The sequence below is a fragment of the Molothrus ater genome, chromosome 11, assembly GCF_012460135.2.
Source record: "Molothrus ater isolate BHLD 08-10-18 breed brown headed cowbird chromosome 11, BPBGC_Mater_1.1, whole genome shotgun sequence".
NCBI lineage: Eukaryota > Metazoa > Chordata > Aves > Passeriformes > Icteridae > Molothrus > Molothrus ater.
Genome location: NC_050488.2, coordinates 9,018,759 through 9,046,387, shown reverse-complemented (window position 1 = coordinate 9,046,387; position 27,629 = coordinate 9,018,759). Strand labels below are relative to the sequence as shown.

General features: G+C 38.7%; 1 protein-coding gene across 1 annotated transcript; it reads left to right on the top strand.

The window, feature by feature from the left end:
- The first annotated feature begins 6,061 nt into the window (after positions 1 to 6,061).
- DENND6A (DENN domain containing 6A) lies at positions 6,062 to 27,592 on the top strand. Its single transcript, XM_036391278.2, has 20 exons — positions 6,062 to 6,256; positions 8,820 to 8,858; positions 8,963 to 9,005; positions 11,663 to 11,775; positions 12,737 to 12,817; positions 13,172 to 13,277; positions 14,379 to 14,458; positions 15,875 to 15,937; positions 16,585 to 16,640; positions 16,982 to 17,104; positions 17,278 to 17,373; positions 19,379 to 19,473; positions 21,187 to 21,252; positions 21,344 to 21,408; positions 22,050 to 22,139; positions 22,842 to 22,895; positions 22,976 to 23,085; positions 23,627 to 23,729; positions 25,170 to 25,244; positions 25,727 to 27,592. Exons 1-20 carry the CDS (start codon positions 6,077 to 6,079, stop codon positions 25,856 to 25,858), a joined length of 1,770 nt encoding a protein of 589 aa, XP_036247171.1. The 5' UTR covers positions 6,062 to 6,076; the 3' UTR covers positions 25,859 to 27,592.
- Positions 27,593 to 27,629: the final 37 nt, after the last annotated feature.

Sequence of the window (27,629 nt, the reverse complement as noted above, 5' to 3'; positions counted from 1 at the left end):
GGGAGGGCGCGAGCGGGGCCCGTCAGCCCTTAAACATAATGGGGAGAGGGAATGGCCCGACGTTGTGTCAGGGGAGGTTTAGGTTGGATTTTAGGAGAAGGCTTTTCACGCAGAGTGGCAGAGCACCTGAATAGGCTGCCCAGGGAAGTGGTCGTGGCCCCAAGACTGCCAGTTCACAAACCTTTTGCTCTCAGGCACACGGTGGGATTCCCGGGGCACCGTGTGCAGGGCCAGGAGTTGGACTCGATGATCTGATTCCAACTCAGAATATTTTGTGATTCTGTGAAAGGGTGGAGCTCAGAGGAGGAGCTGGGGTGACACGTTCTTAGCAGAGCTTGCATGTGAAACTGCAGGAGTCTCCTGAACACGCTCCTGCTTTCCCTGTACGTGTCTGGTCGTTTTATGATCCAAGTTTAAAGCCTGGGGAGCCGCGGTGTGGTTTGATGCGTCCTGGGGCCGGAGCAATGCTGGCCGTGTTTGCCATGTCTTGTTGCAGGTTGGCAGCTGGAGCCGGGGGACTCCTGGAGCAGTGGCTGCAGGGACAGAACTGAGGTGGGGACACTGCTGTGTCTTCCTTCAGTACACCGTGGAGCATCACCCGAGGTCATATTTATGCCTGTTTTCTAGAAACCAAGGAAAGGTCACTTGTCAAGGTCATCTGGTGCTGAACGAGTCTCTCCAGTCCAAATACATTTTTAATTCCGTCATTCCCTGTAAAGCAAACAAGTGGGAATTGTTGATGTAAGATAGATGTTGGGGTCATGCCAGCACTATAATTACCCAGTGACAGGGTGTTAGGATTAGGGATATGGGAGATGGCAGAAAGAGCTGGCAGCTGTGGAGGACAGGAGTGCAGCTGGGCCAGGCGCTTCAGCAGGGGATGAGGGGAAAAAGCAGCAGTCAAGGTAAGGCAGTGCAGTGTATGACACAAAGCATGATTGGTATGTTCTTAGTTGTAGCACAGTAAAATCTCAGGGCTGTCTTCATTTTGTTTTCCTTTATTTTTGACTGCAGTGTGATTTGGGGAAGGGAGGTTGACTTGTAACAGACTAGTTTTTTTCCAACAATCCAGTGAGAAAACGACAGCAAAACTAGGCTGTAGCATCTGTGTTTGAAACAGAGAAATGAAATCCAAGATTAAAGTCTGATTTTGTGAAGACAAAAACAAACAACGGATAGGTGGAACGTTTAGAAGTGTTTATCCGTAGTTTTAATTCTCCTGACAGGGGAAAAAAAATCTGGCACGTCACTTCATGGCTTTCATCAGCTTATGAGATTGTACTGCTCTGATAAATATAATCATAATTTGCTCTTACTAATTATTTTAATGAGTGGAAATTCTGTGTGGCTGTTGCTTACAGCATACAAGGTGCCATAACTAATCAAAGGGAGAAGGAAAGGTATAAAAAGAAGATGGAGAAAGTGAGAATAAATTTAGGTCCATTAGGAATTACATTTGAGGGAATGAGTTGCAAAAGTAGAAATAATAATTGAGAGCACTTGGGAATTGCAAAGTGTAAAAAGTGGGGACAAAGGGTACTACAGGTGTTGGAATGAAAAGAATGTTCCTGAGAGCATTTTTTATATTTTTGTGTTCATGTTTAATGGAGAAAGGAGACTGGAAGTAAAATTAGAAATGAAAAAGATCCATTACCATCTATAGGGCCTAAGAGAATCAAGTAAAATAATAAACTGAGCAGTGGATACATTTCTCTGATGTTCTAAGTATTTATAATAACATAATAATATAATATAACTGTGTCATTTAAACTGTAAGCCACTAGCATATTATGTTTTCCTGAACCCTTCTTCATGCCCTGGAGAAATCCCACTGGGACAGGCTCACGCAATGGTACGTGCCTTTCCAGTTCTCTTTGGCGCTGCCAAATGGCTCATGTAACAGCTGAGCTGTCCCCACTGCTCATCCAGGACATGGAGCTGACCCTTCCTTCTCTGCAGGAGTGCCAGCTCTCAGTGGAGCTGCGTGGGTGTAGTTATCCCTCAGGCTTTTCAGCTCCTATTTCAAATTGCCTGATGAGTTCAGAAGTTATCAGGGGCAGAGTCAAAGGCTAAGATGAAAATACAGAAAGCAGTTGCATTCTGAAATGAGGATACAATTGTTGTATGGGTATTTTATGAGGTGTCTGCTGCTTATCAGAAAGTGTCCATCCCATTTCCATCCACTGTGGAAAGCAACATGTGGGTGAGGAGTTGAGTGTGAAGTGCTTGGCTGCTGTGCTGTGCTCGGAGGAGGAGGAGAAAGGGGAGGAGGGAAGTGTCAGCTCCTGCTGCGTTTCTGCAGACGCTGTCACACAGCTGAAGCAGGCAAGCGCCTCGCAGCCATGTTAGCTAAGGGCAGCAGGAGCCAACTGTGTCCCTCCTTTTCTGGGCAGGAAGTCCATGAAAATGTTTTGATAGCCATCACAGCTGAGGGCAGAAAGAGCCCGTTCCACAGCCATCTTGGATAAGGGAAAGGGAGCTCTGTAGGGGACTGCCACTGTCACATTTATCCCCTAAAGAGCTGGTGTCTGTTTCAGGAGGATGAAATGCAGCTGACATAGTTCATGTGCATACCTGAAAAACATCTAGATTTTGGCTTCTAAAACATTTTGAACCAAGCTGTCAAAAAGTAACGAAATGTTTCAGAGAAGTTTTCTCCGGTGTTAAAAAAATTGGTTCTAATTATCACCCCAGATTTAGTGAAGAGGTTACATATTTTTATTTTAGCGCTATTATTGTTCTTTAATTCCAGACTTATTTTCTGTTTCTGATCTTTTAACTCTCTGACTGGTTATGTAAAGAACAATTGCATTATCTTTTGGCATTAATTTTGAAAGAATAAGCAATTCTACCAGTTCAATCCTCTCTTGTCAGGTAGGTTCTCCATTTATTCAATTTTCTTTCAGATCCTTCCCTGGTCCTATTTCTGGTTTGCATTAAAAAAAGGATACTTGTATCCAGTATACAAATGAGTGTCTTACCAAGATAACATTGACATTAATGTTATATATGTAGTGAGCATATACGCAATGTACTATTCAATTTACATTATGTAATAAATATGAGTATTTTATACAATGATTTTAAATATGTTATTTATTATGTGCTATATATCCTATCTGTTTATATATACAATGTACATGGCATAGTATGTTGATAACACATGTATTTGGTATATATACCTAAGTATAATGTAACATGCATGCCATTAATACATGTTGTGCTAATGTATAGCTAATTTTACATGCAGTGTTTTTTCATTTCAAAGTAAATCAGGCAAGTTGAAATATCTGGCCTTTTCACTGCTTTATCATTTTAGCAGACCACAGTCATCGTGTGACCAGCTCTTATTTGCTTTTCTATTAATATATCAATTTAACAGTCAATATTAATATTGACTTTTTGAAATGTTTGATGTTTTCTGTGGCTGTTTGAAAAATAGAAAAGATGCTTTAAAAATAATTATGACTTTTTTTGTGTGTGTGTTTATTTGTTTTAACTGAATGTATTTATTAGACCAAATATAATTTTCAAATACAAATAAAATACTGCTTTAAACTGAAATCTCGAGGCGGGGGATGGAGTGGAAGATGAGATGAGCAGATGATGTTTATGCAGTTCTTTGGTGTTTCTCTGTGGATGTGAGCAGTCTGCACAGTCACTCCCTGCTGAAGCTGATGGAGCCTGGCCAGCCAGCAGCCAACACAGCATTTGCTGCTACCTGATAGAAACCATCCTGCTGAGAGATCACAGCTGTAGGAGCAAGATAGAGCATGGAAGAAAGCAAGGCAGGCTCAAACATTGAGCAGTTGTGGATCTTTGGAACCCAGCTGTCCCACATAGGCCTTTTCTCATTTTTATTCCAGCAACTGACATCAAGGGCATGCTTTTTCTAGCAGTGTCTCTTGTCCAAACCCTTCCAGATATTAACAGATGGCTGTATTTCTGCAAAACAAGGCAGAGTTCCTGGAGATCCGTAAGGGCATATTCCATATGCAGAGCCCTAGTGTTTTATGAGGCTTTATTGCGAGTTGCAGCAAAATGCTCTCAGTTAGTTGGTTCCCAGCTCTGAAGTCTGTTTTTTGTCCTGCATTGATGCTTCTCGAAGAAGAAACTCAGATGTTTCTAAATGTTACAATACATGCAGAAATATTTTTCTTTCTCAACTGAAGGAGATAATCCCATTTTATCAAAACTAAAATGTATTTAAAATGGCTAAGTGAAAATCTTTCTGAATCACTGTTTATTGGGAATATCTCCAGTAGGTAAGAATTCTTTCTTCTGTACTTCTTTTATCAGGGATCATGTGTCTATTCTCTTAAATTTCTCCTGCCAAAAGATTATTTGTTAAGCATCCAGTAGAATTAATTTACTGTTTAATAAAATGTATCACTCTTCCTAAGTGCTTTATTCTTAATATTTCACATAGATACACTTACACTTTTTTATTCACATGGAAATAAAAGAAGGGGCCCAGCAAAAACTATAAGGACGTGCATGATGATAATAGCTAAAATTTTTGGTTTGCCCATCACAGCAAGAATATAAACAAGGGAAGGCTAATAAGAGGCAGTGACATGAAATCTTTTCTTAAACCAAGTGATAAAAGGTTTTGGCCAGGCCACTTAAATGGAAACAACAAATTAAATTCCACTGAGACTCATTGCACTGAGTTGAACTTGATTAAGCTCAGTCTTAGTCATGTCTTTTTGTCAAGAGAATCTACAGAATTTATGAGTTAACTACTTGAAAAAATCTGTGAGTATTGCATGCTATCACTGTAAAATAGCTGAAGCAGGTGGAGACAGCGAGAACCTTCCCACAGAGCCTGCCCGAGGCTGCACACTGCAGAGCCCCATTCCTATCTCAGCCTGTATCTAGCATTCACTTTGCTACTCGTGCTTTAGATAACTGAAGGCCGCTGTATCTCAAGTTATTACCGTGATAATTTTGTTTGTCATAATTTTGTCTGAGTTATATGTTCGTTCATCTTTTGTCTAGAAAATGACTCCAGTGATCAAAGCATACTTTAATTTCTAGCTGTTTGCTTTTGATAGATAAACAAATGTTGTTAATGGGCCTTAAGGAAACAGTGCATCTAAGGAATCCTATATTTTCTTTTAAGTATGTATAGATGTATTACCTTGGTTTTAATATTTGCAACTCCTGTTCTGGAGAAAAAAATGGCATGTAGTGATTCAGGTAGCAGCTCATCTACACCTACTGCTGCTGAAGCTGTTCTAGTAGCAGTCAACCAACAGTCTAGTGTGAATAATTAAATTAAAAGAGGTCAGGAGTTTTGGGGGAGGTGAATGCTTTTTTTTTTTTTTTATTTTGTTAAATAAAGTAGCTATTTAGCACTTTTACCTCTACAAAATGTTTCATAATGAAATATAAATAGCTGTTGGACTGTCCTAAAAGACTATTTGAAAGCTCTTACATTATTAAAGAGCTTGGGCTTTGGCTAAGGCAATAAAAGAGGGTTTAAGAGATTTGGATGCTTTTTTTATTATCATCCCAGTGATCCTGTGAGGGTGAAGCTGTGCAGCCATCAGCCAGAGAGGTATTTCCATCTCCCTCCCGTGCCGTGCTCAGCGGTGCATAGCTCACGATGGAGACACGCCGCCTGCTCATTACTTGGCGGCCACGGCGTCCCCAGCAGGTGCTGTCACTGACATGTCAAAGAGCAAAGAAAGCTGACTAATGCGTTGCCTGCAGAGCTGCCCTCGCGAGCACTCTGCTCAGCACCGCTGGGGCGGGCTCCCCGGGGCCGGTGCGGTGTCCGCAGCCCCGAGAGAGGAGCTGCTGTCCCCGCCCGACCAGCTCGGCCCGCCCGGTGCCCGCCTGGAGGTGCCGGGCCGGGCCGGGCCGGGCCGAGCGCACTGCAGCCCTTCCCTGGCGGGCCGCACGGGGGCGCTACCGCCCTACGGCCCCCCACCCCCCCCCACTCCCCGCAGGAATGGTTTGGCCTCCCCTCGGTGCCCGCTTGGCCCCTCCCACTCCGAGCGGCTCCGGGGGGAGCGGGCGGGGCGACGCGAGTCACCTGACTCCGCGCGGCGGGGCCGGGGTCGGGGCCATGTCGCGGTGGGAGCGGGCCCCGGATCCGGGGCCGGGCGGTGCCGAGGTGGCTGCGGAGGATGCGGAGCCGGAGAGTCCCGACCAGTGCCTGTCGCTGCTGCCCTGGGACCGCTTCTCAGCCTGGCTGCACTGCGTGTGCGTGGTGGGCTTCGACCTGGAGCTGGGCCAGGCCGTGGAGGTACGTGCGGCGGCGAGCGGGGAGCACCGCTCGCCCTGCGGGCTGCGGCGGGGCCCTGGCGGAATCGGGCGCTTCCTCTGGCCCCGGTGTTGCACAGAGGCGGGGGAAGCTCGGCCGTGCTGGAGGAAGCGTGGTTGTGCGGAGCCCCGGAGCGGCGAGCGGGGCAGCGCCCCGGTGAACCGGCTCGGCTGTCCCGGGTGAGGCTGGTGCAGCTCTACTCATGGTGCTGCTTGTGCTGGCAGTGGCGCTTTTAAATGGTTTGCATCGCGTCCCGAGATTTATATGAAGTACATCGTCGGTTTTCTTTGAGTACGAATAGTGCTGATTTCTATGGCATCTAGGTGTTAAAAATGTGATAATAAGGAGTATGTGAGTGATCTTCATAATTAACAGTTCGCCAGGTCGCTGAGGTGTGCGAGAAGGTTCTCTGCGGGTTTGAAGCATTTTCCTTCAGCACAAGCTGGATGCCGGCCCCTGGCAGTGTCACTGCTGCGGCTGCGACTCCCGGCTGTGCCCTGTGTGCAACAGGCAGGGAGGCTGTGGCACAATTCGGGGAGGGCAGGGACAGCTGTGGCACCGCTTTGGGAGGGCAGGGACACGGACAGCCGTGGCACCGCTTTGGGAGGGCAGGGACAGCCGTGGCACCGCTTTGGGAGGGCACAGGGAGCTCACAGTGCTGGGAAATGGAAAGAAGAATTATTGTTCGGGTCAGTTTCACATCCTGTTTCGCCCTGTTCACCACGTGACTGCGCAGCAAACTCTTGGTCTGCAGGGAAAGTGTCTTTTTCTTGCCCTTGCCTTAAAGGGTGCCAGTATAAATGCATGGCAGACTGGCTTAAAATTCAAGCAGGCTGTTACAGTATGTAGAATACATAACTGTTGGCCACAAAGAAATGCAGATAAAACCAGGATACTGTGTTAATTATCTGAGTTCTCTTCCTTTGACGTTATAAGGTGGTGTTAACAACAAAGACAAAGGATTCTGTATAACCTGTGACTTGGGCAGCTGTTGTGCTCGGTGGCTGAAGGCAGCACAGCCTCTGTCGTGGCTGAGACTTCTCAGTTGGCAGTCACATTAACTTCACTGGATGCATAAAAGGAGACTTAAATGTCTACAGAACTAAGGCCTGTTTTGTTGGGGTTTTTTTCCCCCAGTATGTAGCTGCAGGAAGAATAATTAGCTTCAATTTATGTAGGAATTCTGGGAAGAAACACCTGCTAGTGAGGAGAATGAGTATGAATTCAAGTCTGTATGCCAGTCTTCTGACTAAATGTGGATAATTCAGCATCATTCAGCTTCTGAAAGTGACATTTAGTGTACAGCTGCTTAGCTGTAAGATAGCAAAGGAAAAGAGGCAGTAATAGGTTTACTCCGTGCAGAATGCAGGTGTTCCACTGGTGTCTGCTTTCAGCTTCAGTTGTGCTAATCGTGTCTTACACAGCTGGACATCATTTGATAGGAGACTGAGAGAAAAAAATGCCCTGGAGATTTTATGGCTGGAGGACAGAAAGGTGCTTAGTCAGAGATCAGCCAGTGAGTATATCTGCTGTTTTCTATAGAGTAGGATAGCGTTGTGTTTCCAGGAAATAAATGTACTTACATTGAGCAGAACAAGATTAAATGAGATAATGGGATGCTAGCTGTATGGTGAGATGAGGACTGCATGAAGCTGCTGTTCCTGCATTGAACTTCTGCTCTTCAACTAGCTCCCATCTTTGGAAGCCCTGAAACCTTTTTAAAACATAGTCCTGGAATTTATGTCAAATTTCCTCTGCTTATAAGCTAGCCAAGCATTTCAGGAGTTTTGGAGTGCATTGTGGGTTGTTTTGAGGACTTTTTTGGTTGAAATTTAGGTGTCTGAGGTTTGTCCTCTTTCCTGTATGTTCAATTCCCACCTGCTTGCATAATCTGATTTTGTACATCCTTTCTTTTCTGAAGTAACTGTGCTTCCGCATCTTAGTTGTGTTGCATCATTTTTGATTTCTGTGTTGTGCAAGCTTACTCCATGATCTGTTTGTTTTTCTGTTAGTACAAAAAGCCATGAGTTTATTCCTTGAGCTTCACAGTTGCCATTAGGGACTAGTGTTCATCCTCCAGGAGCAGGTAATAATATAGATCATGTTTTGTGGTTGAATTGTGGTTACTCCAGCCTGACTTTTGATTGCAACAGATTTTTTCACACAATGTGTGTTTGCTTTAAATGTAATAATCTACAGTATTTTGCATGTACAAGTTAAATCTAAAAGACGTAATCTTGCTGTTCTTTGAGACCTTTTGCACCAAAAATCTCAACTACTCAGAATATGCACTCTGAATGTACCTTTTTAAATGAATGTGTGTGGTCTCTAACTGGCATCCAAAATACCTTGTAAAGATGGGTGATCAAGAAAGCTTAAAAGCATATGAAGATAAGAACTGAGACATAATATTAATAGCTTACAATTGAAAATGTCTTACAGCTTGGAAGGTGTTTGAGTGTTGTACTGTTAAAATATTTGATGGAGACTTATTGCTTATACCCAGCTTATTTTCAAATAAAATAATACTGTTTTTTTCCTGTAGGTGATATATCCTCCACATTCCAAACTCACAGATAAAGAGGTAAGTCATAGTTGCTATATATCATTTGGTTTTAGCTTAGGAAATATAAATATATTGTATCTCAGGAAATATAACAGCTGTCTTTTCTTTTCCCTACCCTTTAGAAAACCAATATTTGCTATTTGTCTTTTCCAGATTCTAATTCGGGTAAGTGCTTTCTTCTCTCTGTAGTCTGTTGTTGGACTAAACTGTGTTAAAAAAGAATTTGACAGGATGTGTTCTGGGCTTTAGATCAAATACGTATTTATATATCTTAATTAACATTGCAATACAGAAATGTTGCAGCTAAGGTTAAATATAAAACTGCAACTGTCTGCATTGCAGTAAGGTCTGAGGATTCTTCTCTGGTTTATGTAAGTGTGTAAGACCTTCCAGATGACATTTGTGCAGATGTTTCAGAATACTTGGCAGGTAAAGAATGAACATCTTAATCTTGCTCTTTAAACAAAATAATAGCATTGTCTCTGTAGAGAGGAGAGTAGGCATGGAATTTGAACGATTTAATAAAATAAATGGAAGTATATGGGACCCTCTTCTCGTAAAGGACTAAATGTACATTTTCTAAGTTCATAACAGTGAAACTGACTTTTAAATTCAAAAGCATTTAGAAAGAACAGTTGTGAAAGGAAAACCTCAGCTATCTTCTCCATTCTTGCTGTGCCTGTAGCTGTGTGTGATCCTGCTTGTTAAATTATTCTCAAATCTAAACTTCTGCTCTTCTGCTGCCAAGGAGAAATTGGGGCATGTGGCTGATAGGTTGGACCACCTGCAAAAAGAAATTACAGAAGTTCAGACACTTCCTCTCACATTTATTTCTATACAGAAGTCAAAACTTGCAGGACCAGCATTGTGCCTGTAACTGCAGTGACTCTGTGATTTTGGATGCTCTGCAGTATGACAGCTTGGATAGGGAGTGATGCAGATGTGCTTTTAATGTGTGTGAGCTCTCTCTTATGTAATTTTACAAAGTGTTTTGGCTAGTTTTTCTCCTTTGTCTAAATGTCACTAAAATTAAGGTATTTTCTCTGTTCTTGCTATTTTGTATGCAAATAGAAGCACATCTTCTTTCTGTTACTGAATTAGGAGTTAACTGTGTCTTCTAATTACTGTCATTGTTAATGGTGATAAGTATCTTTAGTCTTTAAAAGGTATCTTGAAGGTACAAAATCGTGTCTTAGGAGCAAAGGTTGCTTTCTTAAAAATTTTTCATGTATTTTTTCAAATAAGAGTGTAGTATTCTACTTCAGGTAGAATAGGTATATGTGAGGAGGTTTTATTTTCAGCAGGGAAAAATTCCACTTTTTTGCTTTTTATGATGTCCCTATTAAGAATTGTTGGTTCTTGATCATTCTTGGTAGGCTTAAGTTTCAAATGATGTAGAGGGAATAACCTATGTAAAACCTGCCTTCCACAAGGCTGCAAGTGTATCCTGTCAGGATTTATTTTTTCATCATAGGCCTTAGCATAAAAAGAAAAGCTTTATGTAATAGAGCAGTGAAAGAAGTTACTAGCTTGCAGCTAAATTTGAGGTCAGCCCATCCCAGGTTTTCATGGCTCAAAAGGTTAATTCAATTTTTTTCTGTTAATAGTACAAAGAGATATTATGTCAGTACTTGTGGCTGGGAATTTAGAGGAGAAAATTGATTTAATGAGCTACTAGATCACAACACTTGTGGTTTTCAGCTGAGTTTTGCAGTACAGTTATTTTTAAAACAATGCTTTACCTACTCTGCCTGGATAATTGAAAAGAGAATAGACATTCACCAGTCTTCTCTGAAAGAGCTTGTTAAATAAGAAGACATCATATTCTGAATGATATTTGAACATAGTAATGATTAAGGGTAATTTAGGTCTTCTGTGTGTAGGTTTTTATAATAGTTGATGAGGGCTTTTTTCCTTTGGATGAAGGGAAGGAGCTTTGAAAAGTTGAAGCAAATATTTAGTGGTGTGGTTTTTCTTATCATTGCATCCTTGCTGAGCACTTGTCACCTGTTTGAATTCACGGTCCCATCTCACCGTGTTTTGCTACTTTTGGTTTCGTTGTGGTGCATGGAGGGTTTCTGAGTGCAGCTCCAGGGGCTCTGAGGCTCAGCCCTGGGTGCTCTGTGCATGTCACTGTTACTCTGCACAGCCAGGGCATCGGGCTCAGGGGCTGGGCTCTCTGTGCTTGCTGCAGCAGAATGGGTGTGACTGAAAGAGAAGGTGAAATGGAACTTTCAAGTCTGGTGAAACAGTTCAGCAGAGAATTTGTTACATTTTTCTCGAAGAAATTAATTTTGATAGAAATGAAGGAAAGCTTTGCTCCTTGGGGATATTACTGAGAAGTCCTACTCAATTTCACTCAGTTTTCAGCACTTAACTTTGCAGCTTTCAAAATGATGAATCCTAGACCTGCCTGTGGAGTTACAGATGAGCATAATGCACTCCTACAGTGTGACTTCTGTATGAACTGTATGGTGTCAGAAGAAGAGGTAAAGTGCAGCCATGTAGCAGAGCAATGACATGGCTAAGATGATCAAAACTATGCAGGCATGCCAATGAAATGGGGAATGGCAGTAGGAGAAGAGCCATTTGACCTGTTTGAGGACATAATTGTTTTTTTCCTTGTTGCAGATAGTATAATTTACTGTTGGCAAAGATGCCAAATTTGCCACTTATAAAATTATAAATATATTAATGTTCACAAGGGCAGTGCAAGATAAATGAACCAAAACTCTGATACCTCTTTGGCTGTAAGCAAGTGCTCATGTTAAACAAGACTCAAACTCAGAATACTGCATGTCATTTATCTCTTCCCCATGTAGGTTGTCTTGGGGACACACAATTTTGTTTTAGATTCCGACGGTCTCCTGGAAGGAAAGTCTCATTCTGTTGTTTTCTGGACCAATTGGATAGAGATCTACCAGTTTACTTAAAGGTTGGAAATGAGAAAAAATGAAGTTAAATTTCTTTTGGGTAGTGTTAATTTGTGGGTCTTCACCTTTAAATACAATGTTTGAAAAGAAAAATCTCTGAACTAGTTGTCCTGAAGTCAAAACTCACTTTGTTTGTTGTAGCATATTATTATAATCATAATAAATTTCGTTAACTATTCTTTGTTTTATAAGTATGGTTTTTGGATTACAAGGAATTAAATTGACACCCAGATCTATTTCATTATTGTCTAGAAACCTGTAGATCAAATTGTAAGAACCATTACTGTTGTGGAAATATGAAGTGCTTTATAAGTTAATTTAAACAATTCCAAGCAACTTGGGCTGTCTCAGTTTCCACCCTTCAGTTTTGAAGCTGGAGCAGTTACCTAAAAGGGGTAGTGGCCAAAAGTTGTTCTCATCATGTCCATAGGGAATATTGAGGCCTCTGGGAGCCTGATTCTCAAACTCAATTTAGTTCTGTTTATGTGGCAAATACTTGAATTCTTGTTTGTAGGAAGCATAAAGCTGATGTCTTTGAAATGTGACAGCCTACTTCCTTAATATTCCAAGAATCTTTTGTAAAAAGACTGGGTTTTATCTCTTCAAGTGAGAGCTTTAAGATTTTTAACTGCTAAAATCTTTTTAGTGCTACTTTGCAGAATTATAAAAGTTGCTTTATTCCTCAAGAAATTATTTCTGGTTTTGGTTTCACACTGTGTCAGGAGAATATAGATATAAAAATAGTAAACCCAGAAAGCACAGCTGTTTCCCCATGATGATGTTTTCTCTTTGAAGTACTTACTAAAGAAGAGAATGTTAATAAACACAGTAATCCTTCTAGTTTATTGTATCTAATCAGCTTTGGAGCTCACAGGGGAATAGGCTTTTAAACTGTATGTTGAATGCTTCAAAAAGGAGGGCAGTAACAGGTGGTTGTATTGAATTCTTTCCTTTGTTTTGCAGAAAGACTCAGCATATTACTATGGCTATGTGTATTTCAGACAAGTTCGAGACAAATCATTAAAAAGAGGGTATTTCCAGAAGGTAATTTCAGTTCTTTTAGGAAAATATTAATTTAGAAATTATTTTTCAGTGACTGCAGAGGAACAGGAAAACTGTCTTGCTCTCTAACTAAATTAGTTGTTAATTTATAGTAAATTGGTCTAATTTTACATCAGCTATGCTGTCAGAAGAGATAGTTTTGTGTCTATGTTTAAAAAAAAAAGTTGGCTAGTTTTGGGAGTTGTTTGTTTGCAGTTTGCCTGTAGTCAGGCGTGTGGTTGGCTTGCATGTGTGAGAGGAGTCCTGCTTGGAGTTGTCTGAGGGTAACAGGTGCAGTAGAACTGAGGGCAAGTGCTGATGTTGACTGAAAATCTGTTTTGTTCCTCTTTATTCCAGTCGCTGGTCCTCATCAGCAAGCTGCCTTATGTCCATCTCTTTCGTACCATGCTTAAGCAAATTGCACCAGAATATTTTGAAAAGAGTGAAGCTTTCCTGGAAGCAGGTAGTGGTCCTACAATGTTGAACTCTTACACTATCACATACTTCTTCTGGAGAAATAAACAACACTGTCGTGTTCTAGTTTGTGGTTTTGTCTTCTTGCAGGGTAGAGGGTTGAAATTTTAGCAAACTGGCTTGACTTCTAGATCATTGAACAGAGCTAATTGAATTCTGGATCTTCCCTGGGAGAGTTGGAGGTCCCTCCTGAAACACATCGAGGATTGCTGTGTGTTTCAGGACCAGCTGCTGAGCACAAGGAGCTGATGGCAATCCTTACTTTGCACTCTTCACCGCCCAAGTCCTTTTGGGCAGTCTGACAGCTTTTGCTAAGCAGCTGTACAAATGTCATCTTGCTTGAGGTTTGGTTTTTTTTGTGTGTGATTTGTTTGTTTTTTGACCAAATGGAAAAAGTGACAGAGCAGCGCTGGTACAAGGTGCCTCAGCCTCACTGCAGAGCTGAAAGAGCTGGAGAAAGACAAATAGAAAAGTTATTTGCTCTTTGCCTGGAAGAGCTCTGTTTTGTGTACTGTGCCTGCCCCATACAGCTTTCATGGCTTTGTGTTTTCACTGAGAAACAATTTGTGTAAACCATGAAAGAATTGCATTTTTCAATCACCTGTTTTCTTGAGAGGTTGTATTATGAGCAAAATAAGCTCTGCAGAAACGATGAGAATTATGTTTTATATTCATAATGGTTTACAAGAAAATGCTGGAAAACTTTGTAGCCAGCTACAAACCAGCTTTTTCCTTAACTGCTGGTGTTCATTGGTTCTGCAGTGGCCAATATACATAAATGGAGGTGTTCTTTTCAATTTTTTTTAGTATGTACTTTCATGGTTTCTCAGGTAATGTTTCTTCAACTAATTTTAAGTCTTGTTATTGCAAAAATTGGAAGACCAGAGAACACTGTTTTCTTGAAATGAAAATCTTTATAGTTCTAATGGAATAATACATAATGTCCAAAAGGCTGTAAAACTTTAGTGTGATTGAGAGACAAGTAGGACTGCTGTGGATTATTAGCACTAATTTCAAGTTGCAGTGTGCACAAAGGTGACTCTGTGATCATGGTTTATAGCTTGCAGAAACTCTGGTATTTTTCTTTCAGTTTGCAGTGACGTTGATCGTTGGCCACCACCAGTTCCAGGGAAAGTTCTGCAGTTGCCTCTTATGGGTCTCATAATGAAGGTGAGGACTCCTGCACTTGTTCTTCTCTGAGGCTGTTTTCCCCACCTTTCACTGTACAGTTCCTCACTGCCTTGTGCCTTGTTTTCATTGTCCTGTTCTTCCAAACAGGAGTAGATGTTTACAGCACTCAGAGTGAAGGTCTGGCAGATCCTGATTAGGTGCTTTAATTGAGGGGAGGAGGGGAGGATCTTTTATAGTGCTGAGGTTAATATTTAATTTTAGTAGTTACTAAAAAGTGATGTTTCAATACAACTACTAGTTGCAGTGTCTGTATTATCCCTCTGGAATTTGCATTCTAGGAGACTTCATGTTTGATTTGACAAACATAATTAGCACTCAAGTATTGAGAGTTAAATTCAAGTCAAGCAAATTAAATACGTTAATGAAAATCATTCTCATTCCTTAAAGTTGACAAGTAAAAATCTTTTTTGTCCCACACACCAGAAATAATTGCTTGTGCTGTTTATATTTTTAATGGCAGTGAAATATGTCAGAAGAAAGCCATTAAAGAAGTTATATCTAGGGCATAGTGAAGAACTGTTGAGTTTGAACAGTGGTTAAGAACTGGGCCTCTGGGAGTTGTATTAATTTCATAATCCATATGAAGTGCAGTTAAATGAATTTGCTGAAGTTGGAGGTTACAGCCAGAAGTACCTTCTCAGCAGATACTCTCAAGTTTATAGAAAGAAGTGTGCTTTACCAGGGAGAGAAAGAAGTTTCTGAAACTATACTAAATCAGAATTTTAATAGAATGGTTCTGAATGCTGTGTGATGAGGAGTGTCAGATATGTCTTTGGGTATTGCCTGCATTTATCTCATCAATAATTCTTACCCATGAGAACTGAAATTGCATTCCTAAACTGAGTGAAGCCATAATTACTGTCCAGTGATATTGTCCCTAGTTTTTATACTGCTTGGGCAGTTTTAAGTGTTGTGTGTAAATGACATCCATTTCCACTATGATTCAATTTGTAGTACTCAAGACCTACAGATGCAAGCTGTGAGTTCAGGGAAGCCTCACATGTTCAGACTATTTGGATTCTGGCAAGTCTCTCTTGCCTTAGCGTCTTGATGTTTTAGGAGAGAATTTTTTCTAAAAGTAATTCTGTACCATCCTAAACCTCCAAGACCTTATTTCAGATCATTCTTTCCAAAATTTAGAGGTATTTTTATTGAAATTACAGCTACAATTTTGACTCACTTTGCCAATAGTCTCTTTTTAAACTGGAGTATTGTTTTCATATTCTATGAGTCAATTTGCTACTGGAAATTCTGTAGGTGGAAGTTCTGTAGGGAAAATAAGCATCATGCTGTAGTACATCCTCTCAAAGTATTACAGATTTTCTCTAAGTCAGCATTTGAACTGTCTGCTGGATTCAATACAGGGGAAATTAAATCTTTCTTTTTCTTTCCAAGTTGCGGATTCCAACATATCGTGACAAGCCTGGGACAACACCGATAGTACAGAATATGCACCAGGTAGTGATTAGATGCTGATATTGTATATAGCCCCAAACAAAGCCAGAGATCTGCTTTCCTTCTTTAAACTTGTTAGTTAGAAAAGATGGGTAGCAAATCATAATAATCTATGATAATAATGAAATCCACAATCTTTGAAACTTTGAATGGAGTAGTCCAGATTTGGATTCTTCATAGAAAGGATATTCTAACCCAGTTACCCTGAGCAGGGAGAGATATCCAGGTCCTGGAAGAAGACAGTTGGCTGACACAATTACTAACCTGAACATCCTTTTAAAGTTTGGATAGTTTGGGTTTTTTTGAGGATGAATACAGAATTAAAAGTCTTTAGCCATAGAAGATGTTTATAAAACCAATCTCTCTGTGTCTTCATGTGCAGTTGCTCAAAACAGCTTCAGTGTTTTATAGATTTTCTGGACTGAAAGCCACATGCCTGTTAATGGTGGGGGGGTGGAGGGGGTGTCTTGGGAGATGTCTTGCTCATAGAACACAAAGGTAGTTGTGGAGATAATGTACTATATACTGCAGCAGTACATAAGTAATTAGACTATATCCTGTCTACTGTCTGTAAGCATTTAAGGGAAACCATTTCATTTAATACCTAGGTGTTCTGATGACTAAAAACCAAGCATTGCGATGTCTTTTAGGCAGATGCTCAGATCTCCATGGCTTTACCGACTGTTCATGAAGTAGATCTTTTCAGGTAGGAGCTTGGACTGGTTAATTCCTAGCTGTGAACTCCCATATGGTTTTGATTTATAGCAGTTCCTTAACACATCTCATGGCTTGTAAGCTAACATGTATCAGTGTTGCTTTTAATATTTTTTTCTGTAAAGTTTGCTAAAACACAGTTTTCGACAATATACAGGCTGAAATTGCAATAAATAAACAAGTTCATTAAATGCTCCATTTTACAAGAGTATTTTATGTTTTTCAAATTACTAATTAAATATTACCACAAACTTTTTCTTTATACCTTTATTAACCAGAAGAAATAGTATTTTATGATCTCAAATGTATTAAAATGACTCAATCTGTTTTTAGGTGTTTCTGTCCAGTGTTCTTCCACATTCAGATGCTTTGGGAGCTGGTGCTGCTGGGAGAACCACTTGTTGTGATGGCACCATCACCAGCAGAATCTTCAGAAACTGTGTTGGCCCTTGTTAGGTAAATGTAGTAGAGCTTTCTAACTGTGGCTGAGGAGTTGGTGTAAGATTCCAGCTGAGTGGACCTTTATTGATCTGTGTGATAAAGCATTACAAATTTTAGATTTGCTTGTGTATTTCATGAAAGTTTGCGCTGAGTACATAAATCAAGCTCATCCTTCTTGTACCTTGCAGCTGTATTTCACCACTGAAGTACTGCAGTGATTTCAGGCCATACTTCACCATCCATGACAGTGAATTCAAAGAATACACAACTCGCACACAAGCCCCGTAAGTAAATCCAACTCTCTGGAGAAGATGTTGCTCAAAGCTACTCATAAATTTGTATTAAAATACTGTTTAACTATTCTGGATTTCTATAATTAGAGAATTAGGTTTAGACTAGTTTCTTTCTTTTGGTGAGATTGTCATGCAGAGTACAGCAATTAGTTGATTTAAGTTTTTATTCCAGTTAGATAAGACAAAGAAGTTACAAAACAATGCCATAATTAAACCAGGCTTGAGTTTCATAGGATACTTCTCTACAGAATAACTCAAACTGCAAGATGAACCCAAGAAAAGTTCTTGCTTTTCCATAAGGGTTTGTCTGTGCAACACCAACTCCAGAGTAGCTCCTTGGGAAATTCTGCTGTGTTTTAATTTTTAATTAACTGCTAAACAAAGTGACTTGTAGAATTCAACATCCATATGGCTATTTTGTAAAGCTAAGTCCTAGTTGAGACAATTTAAAAATCAAATATCTCTTCACTAAATTTATTAGGTTATTAATGTAAATAAGTCAGAAATTATTTTTTTAAGAGTGTGAATGTCCAAAACTAGTGACGTTTGAAACTGCTTTAAGGACACATTTTTTCTCCCTTTATTTTTTTTAAATCCTGCTGTTATTTTGAGAGCATACACCGTCCAGTATTTCTTAATATATGTTATTTAAATGCAGCTTGATTTTGGAATGGAGTGCATTTGTTAGATTCAGTGATCTTTTAATAGATAAATTTCTTCTAATGTCAGAACAGGCAGAGGTTGTTGATTTGGAATTTTTGTTTGCTTTGTTGTTTTTTTTACCATAGTGTTCCTCTCAATTGGTGTATTGCCAGAGATGGAGCAGTGGAGAAACACATAAACACAGGCAATATGTTTTAGATTGTGTTCCATGGGAATGGTTATGCAGTATGTAATTTACTTTCTAAAAATAATTCCAGGAAGAATTTGGTTAAACTTTAGTAACCCATGTTTTGAAATTCCATCCACTTTTCTGTAGCAAAATAAAAAGGTTGGTCGCTACAGGGATTAGTATTTGAAATAGAGCTGAAATTGCCCTGACTTTCTTATGGAAAACAAAAAGTTGGAAATATTTGAGATAGGTTTTTAAAACCATGGCTCTAAGAAGGTGAAGAATCCAAATGATGCCAAGTCTGTGTATTGTATTATTTTCATAATAGAGGCAAGCAGGGAAACTTATGGGTAGTGTACAGAAAGTGTTAAACTTTGGGATTTTTAAGACCAGTCTAACAAAATGATGATAAACTATTTTAAAGATGGCAGTTTCAGTGAGACTTACTGCTATATTCCTTAGTTGATATTTGACTGAAAAATAGATGGCAACCACTCTATTGAAAAACATGTTCATACCTCATCCTATCAGTGCTATAAATCCCAAATCTTGCAGGCCTGTGCTGCAGCACTGTGCTCTTACTGCCCCTTGTTCCCTGTGTGCCCCAAGCACAGAGCAGGCAGAAAAATCTGGCAGAGTGTGAGCTGGGGCACAGTGCTCTTCAAGTGCTCGTGCTGCATCACTTGATAACTGCTGCTTAAAGCAAGTGGCATATTAAGTGTCTCATTTTCTTAATGACATGCACATTCAAGTACTGAGAGTTTGTTATCATCAAACCTTGAAAAGTAGCAATTTGTCTTTCAAATATGGGTCAGATTCCTGCTCATTAAAAAAAAAAAACTAAAAACCAACACATCGCAAAACCGCAATTACAGTGTGCTGTTCTCACCATTGCAAATGGGGCAGAATTTAACCAAGTCTAAGCAAATTATGTCATTTTTATTCTATTCAACAATTGCTATTGTTTGTACTTTAAGATACTTGTCTTATTTTCTAAAACATTGAAACTTTGATAAACATTTGTCCTCTTATGTGCAATTTAAAATGTAACTCTTAAATACCAAAGGAAAATAATTTCAAGTTAATAATTTAAGTTGACCTTTTCTGTTTGTTAAGGCTGAAGCTCTTGCTGTCATATTTTAATCACTGTCATTACTTTTCTAGGCCATCTGTCATTCTAGGGGTGACAAATCCCTTTTTTGCTAAAACACTTCAGCACTGGCCTCACATCATCCGAATTGGAGATATCAAACTTCCAGGTAAAATAAAAATATTTTCTACAATCCTGTGCAAAGGGATCTAACTGTGTGCTTATTTATTTACAAACACATGTAATTATGTTCCATTTATTTAATTTAATGCTAACTAAATTGTCATGGATGTAAATCTGTCAAGTGAAATTAGAATTTTGACTGCTCTATGTCTTTTCAAATTTAGTATCTTAAATGCAAAAGATAGTAATACACATTAGTAATAATGGTTTACCTTTCACAGAATCCTGAATTTGTATCTCTACCAATAAGGTATTAAAATGAGACATAATATGTTACTGATGTTAATTTTAGTGTGAGTAGAATATAAAAAATCAGTCACAGCCAGCCCAGAATATGAGACCCATGTGAAAGCTATGTTTGAATATTACAGTAATCTAAAAAGTTGTTGACAATATTTTGATACTATATTTCTAATCTGGCAATATGCCAGTAATTATTAATTGTTCAGTCTGGATGATTTCCTTACACAATTGCATAGCATTTTTATGTAATGTTTGGATAACATGTCAATTGCTACCACTGTAATTATTGTGTGAAATTCCTGAATGTAGCTGTTTGCTGCTGCAGGTTCACTACACTGTTCTGACAGTGGGAATGCATAAATATGCAATTAAGATAAAACACCATAAAATTAATTTTTGTAGAAGAAGTTAATTTTAACTTCTGAGTACACTGAATTAATTAAGGATTGTGTACTGAGTTCAATATAATTAGGCAAGGTTTTGCTTAACTTTAAACTACCATGTCTCTCTGTGGTCAGAATACCTGTGGGGGCTTAGGGTAGTGTGGAGTGTGGGGAAGAGTTACTTTGCTGCTGTGTAGCTAATGTTTGGAAAGTAGAATCCTAATTAAACTCTGCAAATCCATTTAAACAGGTGGCCTTCAAATCTGATACACAGTTTCAAGTATGAAACCCTAGTTTTGATGTAGCTATGGGAAATGCTTAGTCAGGAAGTTCTAGAGAGGCATCTGTCTGACCTGTCTTTAAAAATTTATATTTTATTTCTTTAGGGACAAAGAAGGGTTCTGATTATGTTTTTTTCAGTTTTTTCCTTCATTTTTCCCCAGCTCTGCAGTTCCAAGAGCAATTTAACTGTTACTGTTTCTAAAGTTGAGCATCCAAATAGATTTAGGAGGAAGGTTCTGATGAGGCTGCAAGACTGTGAACAGGGCTTAGGGTCTTCTGGTTGGAGCAGGATAAATTGGGAAAACAAAAGCCCTTAGCCTATGACAAAGGAGACTTAAATTCATTTCCTTACAACACTTAATCCATGGCTGCTATTGTGTTTTCTTCTATACAAATTTCAGTTAAGCCAAGTTACCAAAGATTTGTTCCCAAAAGCATTTACACTAAGGTGAAGAAGGGAAAATGGAATAAAAATATGAAATTAAGAAAATAATTATTCTCTGTTATATATCTATATGTTAACTGGCTGCTTGGATTCAGAAGGTTGGCTGGTTTTGTTTGTGGAGTTTTTTTAGTACTCTTTTTGCTTGTTTGGGTTTTTGTTGGTTTTCAGGTTTGTTTCTTTTTTCTTTTCAACAAGGAACACTTATATGAAATGAAAAGTCTATTTGCTGTTATTCATGTGTTTGCTGGGTGTTTCTGGATATATACTTGGATTCTTGTCAATGTTTCTAATGTTTCTTACAATATTAGATAGTCTTCAAGTAAGGTGGCTTTATGTGTTTTGACAGGTGAAGTTCCAAAGCAGGTGAAAGTGAAAAAACTGAAGAACCTAAAAACTTTGGACTCCAAACCTGGTAATAATTTCAGGGTTAAATTGCCAGTCTTTTAATTTTAAAAGGTATACCTTGTTTCTCCTGTGGCTATATGCTGCTTTCTTTCCTTTAGGTGTTTATACCTCTTACAAGCCATACTTGAACAAAGATGAAGAAATCGTTAGGCAGTTGCAAAAGGTAATGGCATAGATCACTCTTAATGGCAACTGGTTTGTGTGTTTTGTGTACTGTTGTACAGGGGTTTCATATCAGGCTGCACTTAGTGTAATTGAAATGAAACTGGATTCTGCTTCCTTTGCCCCAGTTCATAACAAAATAGATGTATATACACCCTCATTGTAGAAGAGTTGCTGCCTTATTAGCAGCTCCTATGACTATATGAATGGTGAACCTCAATAAGTTAGCTTAATAATTTAGAGAATTAAAGGTATTTTCTGTTCATCTCTTGAGGTTTTCCATCCTCTGCCACCTCCACTCTGGTCTCTTTGGTCTAAAAGTCTCACACATGAGGTGTGTAAGAATCAGAGTTTCCTGATTTTAACTGATTTGCAAGCACTTCTTTATAGAAACGTTTCTTTCTTTTGAGTTTCTTTACATGAAAATAAAAAAATCAGTAATTGCAAAGACAAGTGTCTGTACAAAAGAACTTGACACTATTGCTTTCCTTCCGTGGCTCAGGGTAGGAAGTGCTGTGTGTGGGCATATGGCAAATGAATACAGATTATAATAAATATTCATAAAAAGTAAACCCACCACAACTACCTACATACTTTGGAGTAACAGACTGAGTGTGATTTGTTGTTTTGGGTTTTTTTAAGGGAGTACAACAGAAGCGTCCTACAGAAGCCCAGAGTGTGATACTTCGGCGCTATTTCTTGGAACTGACGGAAAGTTTCATTATTCCTTTAGTGAGTTCTTAGAGTAATGGGGTTTTTACAGAAGCAATAAGGAGTAGTTTTTCTGGAGTGACCCTCAGTCCAGTAGCTCTCCAGTGTAGCCCTGGAATGAAGCCTGGGTCCAGCACAAGGCACAGCTGCCTCCTGCTGTCACACCTGACACTAGGCAGTGGCCCCACTCCCTGTACCTTGGACACCCTGGGGCTGTGGCCATGCCTGTGCCAGCCTTGCTAGAGCAGAGATGGCCACAGCTCAGAGAGTCCTCTGTGGGTTAATTCTAACTCTAATGTTTGGCGAAGGGACTCAGAAAATCTCTTCCAAACACTTGATACAAAGCATGGTTACTGTTTGGAATCACCCACGATATGGGGTGGACTGTCTGCTTTCTGGGGACTGTTTCCAAAGAAAAGAGAGATTGTTTACCAGTGGCTCAAGTTCAGGATATAGATATTCTATGTGTGCATTTGCCTCCTGTCCTTCTTTGCCTCGTGTCCTTCTTGAACTTTGCTGGCTCAAAGTTCTGGAGTTGGGAAATACAGTCGATATAAGATAAGCTCCTTCTTGTTTTCTCATGTGGTAAATACGCACAACCCCACCCTGTACTAACACTGGGAAGAGAAAATGCTGTGGTCACAAGCAATAAGTAAACACACATGTGGACTGTGTGTCTTTAATACTGGTTATGCAAACAACCTTTCCTTTTCCTTTCCCCAGGAACGTTACGTGGCAAGCTTAATGCCTTTGCAGAAATGCATATCACCCTGGAAGGTGAGGAAGTGTAATTTGAATGAGCTGGAAATTGGTAATTAGAGAAATTAAGGTCTACTAATTTTTTTTTCTGTCCATAGAGTCCACCACAGCTGAGGCAGTTTAGCCAAGATGACTTCATGAAGACATTGGAAAAAGCAGGACCACAGCTCACCTCAGGTTTAAAGGGAGATTGGATAGGACTTTACAGGTAATTTCTTTCATCAGCATAAAAAATTGTAAAAATCAAAACAGATCAGTAATATTAATGCTATTTTTCCTGAAGAAACTTACAATCAGGACTGATTTGAGTAAGACTTTATTTTAGAATATATGCTTTAATAGAAATTGATAGGGCTAAGCATACTTAACTTGCTTAAATCTTTTTTGCTAACATAACAGAAACCTGTAATTTGTGGTTTTATTTCTGGTTCTAGCTCGATTCCTCCTTCCAATCAAACACAAAGATAAAAATTAGGGTGTTTCGAACTGAGCCTTGATCTCTTTTTTACTAAAATTCCCTAATCTTTATTGTGTTTCAGACACATATTCTTTACATTCTTTCTCAATCCTTGTCTTAATTACTAGAATTAATGTTAATCTGTACTTTAGAATATTACATCTTTTTGAAAGTATATAGAGAAAGAGTTCTAATATCTTACTCAATCTCAAATTACATTTGATGATGTAGAAAACGCTGTTACCACCTTGTACTTAAATATAAAATGTATTTTTCTTTGGTGTTTTACCAGGCATTTTTTGAAATCACCAAACTTTGATGGTTGGTTTAGGAGCCGGCAGAAAGAAATGACCCAGAAGTTAGAGGCCCTTCATTTAGAAGCACTCTGTAATGAGGTTAGAAAAGTGTGTGCTTACAATTATATTTATCATCTTGTAATAAAAATACATTCTCCCACAAGTCATTTTTACTCCTGTTTTCATAGGTTGAACGTGACATTGTTGACAGTTTTGTGAATCCTGATCTAGCAAAACATGATTTAGTTAAAGAAGTACGAGCTAGAACTAACACAGCAAGAGAACAATATGAAATACAGTTCACCTGTCATAACTGTCATCCTTTGCAAAACCTACTTTTGGGTTTGTTGTGTGTTTTAAAGTACACACACCCACCCTCAAAAAAAAAGCTTTTTCCTCTTACTTGACAATATTACTGTATTCAGCTTCCATCCTTGGCATTCCTGACAACATATTTTCAGTTACAATACGGTTTGTAGCTTTAAAGGTAAAAATTCAGCTAATTTGACATTCTAATTGACAGCTAATTAGGTATATTTAGTAAATAAGCCTACAACTGATGCATAGTAATGGAGACCTTAGAAGTGAAGTCTGTTTATATATAACAAAATGCCACATAACTATTGTGATGTTGTAAGAGCCATTCCTTAATTAAGAAGCTGAAGTGGGTATCAATATAATTTGAGTTGGAACAACTGATAGAGAAAGGAATTGCCAGAGGAGTAGACATTGTACAGCCAGAGAGGGAATAAGAAGAACAAAAACAAAGGCAACACTACAGCTTTAAAACAAACAAACAAAATTGCTCTATTTCTCAAAAGCCATTTATTTTTATCCCTTGCCTTGTCAATTCCCAAACAATGAAAATGTAGTAAATCCAAACAGATTATTCAAATAGAGCAGACCAAATAATTTGCAGGTCATTTATACAACTTAGACTCTATCCAACTGTATTTGACACTAACTTTATCAGAGAATAGGAAATGTGTTTCAAATTTATTACTGATTCTGCTCCTTTCTTGTTTTTTCTTTTGACACACAAAATAAATGTTCCTTTGTACATGAACAAATGTATTTCCTAGGTAAGTCGTAGGGGGTAGGGGAGCAGAACTTCCATAAGAAAATTCACTTGATTGTATCTTACTAGTTATCAACTGTGATCTCCTTTAATGCCCTAGAAACAGTAAGCACTGCCCTGAACTACTGTAATACTTTATTGTGCTGGCAGTTCTGATTTGGTAATCATTCACTGCCATTTGGCATTGTAGATGCTCTTTCTCAAACTGAGCCTGTTCGGCAGGATTTTTTTCCCCTTTAATTTATTTGTATTGTGTTTGTGTGAAAGTTTGCTGTTATGTAAAGTACAAATAAAGCAGATTTTGTAGTTCACAGTAAAGACAGTGCATGAGTAAAATGAGGTTAGCAAATGGCATAGGAATAAGGAAAATACCTATTCTGAACATTAGGTATAGATTAAGACCTCTTTTGAGAATTACATATGCAACCATAAATAATTCAATGCCCAATTTTTTATTTTAGAACTTGGTTTTCTGGAGTCAGAAGCATACTGAGGTAGAAACGGTGGATCTTGTCTTAAAGTTAAAAAATAAACTGGTAAGTAACTGAATTGAACATTACTTAGCTACATAAAAGCTTTATATAGCTGGTTTTGCAAGTACACAAATGAAAATATTCATCATTATCTAGGTAGTTTAACGATTCAGTCATTCATTCAGGCTTGAAAAACAGAAACAGTCCATTTCAGCCATGCCTGAAATAACAGTTACTTGGCTTCCCAATATCATCTGGCTATGCTGGAAGCATTGTATTGCTGGGTGTTTTTTTAATTACCTGTAACTCTGTGACTGATCTGAATCCCCAGGGAAGAAGAAAACCAATTTTTGTTGTTATTTCTTAAAGTCCAAATCAGTGTTCTCACTGTTGTGTGGTTGCTGGGGAAACCTGCTGTTGTCCAAATTCCTACTCAGTCAGCAAATGAGGAATTCATTTTCCAGATTTTGTAATACATGACTTTGATATTTCTTAAGGTAACCTTGCACTTTTAGTACAAATCTTATTTTCTTTTACCTTTGCAGTTGCAAGCTGACAGAGAACATCTTCCTGTGAAAACTGACACACTGAAAAAGCTGCAGACACACATCAATGATATTATACTGGCACTGCCAGATGACTTACAGGACATCTTGCTCAAAACTGGCACAACATGATTTCTGCTGGGCTTTTTTGGTGCCAAAAACCAGAAGGCAAGCAGTCTCACAGAAGACAGTGGCTTCCCAAGTTTGGAACACAGCTCTAAACCAGTACATTAACACTACAAATGGACTGTACTAACAGTATAGCCCACTATATAATTCTCACTGTTTTTTCCACTCAATACCAATGCAACTAAAGGGATTTTTATGTCTAATACTGTTTGAAATAAGTGCTCTTAAGAATAATCTGTGGGCATATGAAGCTGGGCCACAGTATAGGACTACAGTGCAGTGCTGGCATTGCAGAATGTTTCCCAATTGGTGCTGCTATACCCAGTCCTTCTCAGGGGTAGGCAATATTGAACCTGTACTGTCCTGTTGATGTAGTATTTGATTATTTTACTTTGTTTTTTACTTTTAGTTTTTAGCTAGTGATAAGTCCAACTGACATAGTAGTGATTTGGCCAGAATGCCTTAAAATTGAGGTATTTTACTGGTAAATCACAGCTTTCAAACTGTTTCAGGAGCAACTGAAATGATCAGATCCATTCTTAACTTTCTGTATTTCTCCTTCTTACTATCTTTCCAAAATGATACTGATTTAGCATCTTTAAAGAAGAGAAGGCAGCTGACAAAAATTTCCTGAAAGGAAATATCTTCCACTCAGTGTCAGTTATCAGGGTGCTCTTACATGCCTTACAGTAATTATATGCTAATTTGTGCTTTTAAACTGCTGACATCCAGGATTTCAACTGGATCACTCATGTAAATGTAAGCATGCAGTATACATCAGAGGAAATGAACACTGTGGTGTTCTAATAGGGATTTTAAAATGGGTAATTTTGGTAGAGTTAGCTGATACACAGGCTGTTTCAGTTGGAGATCATACCAGTCAGCTCCTGTAATCATTTTTAACTTCATTTTGGCTTACCCAGTTGGGTGTGTGAGGAGGTGATGAGGCTGGAGGGAGAAAATGTTGGCTTCAGCTGAAAAAAGCCTCTGGACAGGTCAGACTGACAAAAAAAGATTGTAGCATGAAATTACTCTCAGTATGTGCATACAGCAGACATGCAGAAAGACTACCTTCCTCTTGCATATTCAGCAACAAGAATGGGATGTTTTATCTTCTTGAACAAGTTTCAGTGGTATATAAGAACTCAGCTGCTCCAAAGGCAGTGTTGTACTTTGACCAGTTTCAAGTAGAGCAAACATAATGCTATAGTACACACACAGCATCAACTTTTATATGTCAAGTGGATCACAGTTATTAAAAAAAAACAACTCTGCTTTTAAGTGCTTGGATAGAACTTTTTAAATCTTATGACATAATCCTGCTATAAGAACATGCTTTTGTATAACAAATATTTCATACCATCTTTATAAAAATGTCTTATTTAGATATAAAGTGTCACAACAGTATTTTTATGAAAATAATGTATTTTAATACTGTTTTGTATACAATTACTCATGACCAAAAGTTTAATGTATCTATTATGTTACATAAACTATACCACTTCAGCATTAATTGCTAATTTGCAAAATTTTTTTTTTGCACGCCCTGTGAAAAGCATTTCTAATCCAGAAATTATTAAGTGGCCATTCATACCCTAAATTATCTTAACTATTTAATCTGTAGCACTATGTTGTTTCTTGGAACCATGTAAACTGGTAACAACTATGATAACTAGCACATGACTGCAAATATGTATTTTTTTAAACAAAAATAAAGAGTTTGAGGTTTTTTTTTCCTTTGGAAGTTATGTGACTTAGATGATGGATGTATTTG